Source organism: Lucilia sericata, unplaced genomic scaffold (genome assembly GCF_015586225.1).
Source record: "Lucilia sericata isolate MDLA Ls3-8-SP2 unplaced genomic scaffold, ASM1558622v1 Contig006952F_arrow, whole genome shotgun sequence".
Classification (NCBI taxonomy): domain Eukaryota; kingdom Metazoa; phylum Arthropoda; class Insecta; order Diptera; family Calliphoridae; genus Lucilia; species Lucilia sericata.
In genome coordinates this window covers 1-5,537 of record NW_023997852.1, presented here as the reverse complement: position 1 = coordinate 5,537, position 5,537 = coordinate 1, and the positions used below count along the sequence as shown (strand labels likewise).

Sequence of the window (5,537 nt, the reverse complement as noted above, 5' to 3'; positions counted from 1 at the left end):
ATGTCATTGACTACTTAAATAAGTACATAAATACATATAGGGAATTAAAAAGTTGTTTTCTTTAAAAAACATAAAATCGCTCACACAGCATACGAACCAGGGCTTCTTGTTCGTTAGTTCGCTGTCTTACTCAAAACAACACTGCCAAATAATGGTTTTAACACAGAAAAACAATTTTCTTTCTGTGTGTATAAAAAAAAGTTGTTAGGTCGCGATCCAAAAAAAATATGCAAATCAAACGTCAAATATCAAAATAAAGTACTTACTGATTAAGATTACTTAAAAGTAATACAGTCGGTATGTAGTAGTAATTGAAAAGTTAGTGGTTATATAAGTACAAGTCGTTACCGAGTTTTCCTGGGATTCTCTTTCGTTACTGAGCTCGCGGAGTGTTAATTAGTAAAAATGTTCTGGGTTGTAGTTAGCCGTTCGACAGACTATCTGATTTGTGAGTCTATTACGAAGTGGTTAACTGTTACCAATAAATCTGATATTGACAGGTATCTATAGATAGTCTAAAATCGATTTAAATTAAATAGAAACATAATTGTTTACTTCATGGAAATGTCTTAACCTAAAGTTTGAGACATCCATAAATTTACAAAAATTTAATTTACATAAATAGTTTTTTGCTGGAATTCTCTTTCGTTGCTGAGCTCGCGGAGTGTTAATTAATAAAAATGTTCTGGGTTGTAGTTAGCCATTCAACAGACTATCTGATTTGTGAGTCTATTACGAATCAGTTCACTGTTACCAATAAATCTGATATTGACAGTCTAAAATCGATTTAAATTAAATGGTAACATTAATGTTTATTTCATCGAAATGTCTTAACCTAAAGTTTATAAACTAAGATGTCTTCGACTTATAACTTCTCAAATGCGTTAATTTTTTAAATAACCGACACAATATCTCGAAAAACTAATGTGATGAATAAATTAGGATTTTCTATTTTTTGTTGATCTGTGTAATGATCCAAATAACTTTGATTTCAAAAGCCTACAATTAATATAGATATCTATCAGCAACAGTCTTCTTTTAAGGTAGTACTATGAATACATTCATACAGCAAAATAGTGTATTTAAATAGATGCCAGTGTTAACTGGAGGTAGAGTGCACTTGACTTAACACAATGTTAGATGCTACTTATCCATATAGAAACACGAACAAAAAAGAAAAACATTTTAACGTTTTAATACCAATGCTGTTGCAGGTTTTGCGCATGTACTATTACGGTAATAACTATCGTCCTAAATCTTTAAGATGAAATACATACAAAAATAAGAAAACTTACCTGCATTATTGTGATTTTCATTCATGACTGTAATCCATTCGACTGCTGCAGTTTGAGACATAAAGTTTGTAGGCACCTGTGCTGTCGATCCAGTTGATGTGTTTGTAGGAATCGTGCTGCCATTGCTTGTCAAACAATATTCATCTAATTTGTGAACTTTAAAAGTAAAAAATTGAAAAAAGATTAAAAGTAGTTTCTAAACTCTTAACACAGCGTTAAGTAAACATTTTAAAAAATTAAGCCTTTTTAAAAAATCTTACATTTCTAAAAATCGGGAAACAATTATTTTTTAAAATACATACTATGCAGGTGTGTACATTAGGGTTGCCCCGTTTGTATGGAGGAAAAATAATGTGTCAATGTTCAAAACTAAAATTAAAGTTTAATTGATTCTAAGATACCATTTCTCAAAATTTTTGTCCTGGCGTCAATATTTGGTGAGCTGGATCAGAGGATAAAAGAGTCCTCTTTTGAGGTTTTTATTATTTTTTCCATATTTCTTCCAAAGGAAAGATATGAAATATTGGTATCCTTGAAAGACGCTTAAAATCGCATATCAGACAAAAATTTTCTTATTTTTCGGTAAATTTTTAAATTTTTTACATTTTAACACAAATGAATTTAATATAATTCGTTGAAATTAATACATAATAATCCTAATTAAATTCTACGGAAATGGTTTTTTCCGTTTTTCAAAATTTAATCTAGATCGAAGTTTATTTGAATTAACAGATCCCTATGTACGCTACCAAAACATTGCAAAATAATGTAAACAACAACATACAAGCCGTTATTAGCAAAGCAAGCATAAAAGACAAGTAGATGCTTAGGATAAATTTGTCCAATTCACAATCGATGTCGTATCGTTGTGGCGTTGTATGTCATAAAAATTTTTTGAAACAAAAACAAATCAATATTAAAAAAATTACGACATTCTACGATACAACCGTACAACACCGATTGTGTATTGGGCAATTGTGTTCTTATTTTAATTAAACTGAAAAATATGATCTATAATAAAATAAAACCATAAAGTGTTATATACCAATGTAAAGCTAAAAATGCTGAAAATACGCGTGTATGGATGTACATATTATGTACGTTAGATAAATATAGCTAGCACAATACCGGGGAGAAAATTGGATTAAAAATATTTAAATAAAATACAAAACAAATCGAATCTCGAAAAACAGAAAAAACCATTTCGGTGAAATCTTATCAGGTTTATAATGTAATAATTTCAATTAATTACATTAAATAATTCTATGTAAAAATTCGAAACCTTAAATATTTTCCGAAAAAATTACGACATTTGTAATAATTTTGGAGTTGTATACAAAATTATGTCATTGAAATCATCTCCCAAAGACTTTTCATATGATATTAAATTAGCATATGGGCAATTCCATACGATTGTATGTGACATTCGCACGCCTTCAAAGTGGTATAGATTTTGTAAAATTAGGAGTACTTGGAAAACAATTTTGTCATTCTGTTCCATTTAAAGAATACTATATTTGCAAAAGGAATCATCCCATTCGGAACCTTGTTTTCCAAAATATGGATTAAAATATGGCGATATCATACGTATCAAAAAACGGAAGTGTTTTTAAAGTACATGTAAATATTTACGAAAATCTGCAAATTCTGTAGGTGTATCTTTTTTGTTTTAATTTCTTACACTATGGGACATAATGAACATATTTAAATATCGTAGGTGACACATCGTATGTGACAGATTTTTCTCCTGATTTTTTTTTTAGGTTATAAAATATATTTTGGAAATATATGCATACACACACTTCAACAAATCAAAAGGAGTAGGAAAGTGCAGTCGGACATGGCCGACCTGTATACATGTTTAAGCAATTTATAGATAAAATTAAAAAACTGGAGTTATATGGCGACTAGGGTCAAATATGGACCGATCCCCATAAAATTCTAGGGTGTGATTTTAATTCATATAAAACTTATTTGTGCCAAATTTTATCATAATACTAGTGATTAGAGGTGAGTTACGGACGTTTAAGTGTTTTTCTGAAATTAAACTTTGAATGGAACTAGGGTCAAATGAGGTCCAATCGTTATGAACATCGGCATAAAGGTTTAGGCTTATAAACATTTTAGATCTGCTGATTTTTTGAAGGGATAGTATTTTAATTAACAGAATTATGAGCTAAAAAGTGATATTTTCGGTTCCGTTTGTATGGCGGCGAGGTGTAAAAATAGACCGATTTCAAAAATTTTCAACAGCCTTCGTCCTTGGCACTACAAAAGATCATATACCAAATTTTATTTTTTCAGTCGTGGTTTACCTTTTCATGGAATTGCCCATATGGACCAAGCATGTTTTTTGGTACAAGGACGAAGCCTATTAAAAATGGTTGAAATCGGTCCATTATTTCACCTAGCCCCCATACAACCGTACCTCCCGATTTGGGCTTTTTATGCCATAATTTCGTCAAATATACTATTATCTCTCTATAAATTGGCACAAATAAGTTTTATATAAGTATAAATGACACTGCAGATTTTCGTAATGATCGCCCCTTATTTGACCCTAGCCCCCATACAAATCCCCCTTCAAAAAATGTCTTAAACGTCTAAAATTGACTTGTAACCATTTGTATCGCAATGAAACTCAACATAATTAACTATTATTTAAAAATATAGCCTTTTCCCAAATTTAATGAGGATCGGCGCATGTTTGACCTATACTCCTATATAAAGCCTCATTTAGAAAATTTGGTTTTTATCAATAAATTGGAATTAAGGTAAAATTCAACATAAAAGTTTCTTTGTAAAAAATAAAAATTTTTAAAATATACTCATGGTGTAGGGTGTTATATGGTCGGCCATGCCCGACTATACATTCCTACTTGTTTTTAAACTAATAATGAGGGTTAATGTCATTTTCTGAAGGGGACCTTATAAGGGGGATTGGGTCAATTATTGACCGATCCCTCTAAAATTTGGTAGAAAGATTTTGACTCGCATGAAACTTAAGTGTGTAGAATTTTATCGCTACATTCTAATATTTAAGCCAGTAATGAGCGTTATAGCCATTTTCTGAAGGGGACCTTATATAGGATCAATGTTTGTGGAAAAGTTCAACCCTATCTCATTCCGTTCGGACTCTATCGTGCTTTCAACACACAGATGGACGAACATGGCTTGATCGTCTTAGAATTTAATAAGGACCCAGAATATATATACTTTTGTGGGTCTATGACCAATATTTCGATGTGTTACAAACGGAATGACAAAATCTATATATCTTTTTTGATGGTGGGCATAAAAATTAAAGGTCTCAACTTGTGAGTAGGTTAAACATAATTAAGGTAATTTCAATTAAAATTAATATAATAGTCATACCTTTCGATTTAACATCATATGTTAAGGTCTGAGCTGACTGCAGTTGAGTGTGACTGTGGTCGTTTGAGCTATTTTGCATTAAACTAGAATCTAGATGTTGCAAATGCTGAACGTGGTGGTGTTGTGCATGCTGACCAGAAGTGTTACTGTTGCTATTGCTGCTGTGTTGATGATTGTTGTGATGCTGTCGATGAAGATGATGAGTGTGATTATGATGGTGATGGTGTGTCCCGGCGACCGTGCTGCCATGGTGAGTCAAAACTGATGGCAACGAACTAATACCATGATTGAGATGAGATCTTTGCATTTCCATGCTGAGCATATCTTGTCTAGCCTTACCTGTAATTGGAGACACATAATAATAAACAAAATAAGAAGTCATTCGTTTGTAAGATGTGCCAATTAAGATACATATGTACATACATACATACATACATACATACATACATACATACATACATACATACATACATAACAATACATACATACATACATACATACATACATACATACATACATACATACATACATACATACATACATACATACATACATACATACTACATACATACATACATACATACATACATACATACATACATACATACATACATACATACATACATACATACAGACATACATACATACATAAGGCCGTTTGCGTTTACTTCATTTAATAGAAAATGTAATTGAAGTTTTCAAAACTAACGTTAATCCCAAAACATGGCTTAATTAAACAACAACATTCAAATACTTCTTTATGTGAACTTGTGTAACTATTTCAGTTATAGTGAAATATTTATTTGATCTATTATCCATATATATATATATATATATATATATATATATATTAGAGCGATTCAAGCT

The 5,537-nt window shown here is 30.8% G+C and overlaps 1 protein-coding gene across 1 annotated transcript; it reads right to left on the bottom strand.

The window, feature by feature from the left end:
- Nucleotides 1–1,295: 1,295 nt before the first annotated feature.
- On the bottom strand, nt 1,296–5,009 carry LOC119615682 (histidine-rich glycoprotein-like; the record flags this gene model as incomplete). The annotated part of the gene is made up of 2 exons (XM_037971690.1): nt 1,296–1,451; nt 4,671–5,009. Coding segments are annotated over 2 exons (495 nt in total), but the record flags the coding sequence as incomplete, so codon positions are not given.
- Between the last annotated feature and the right edge of the window lie 528 nt (nt 5,010–5,537).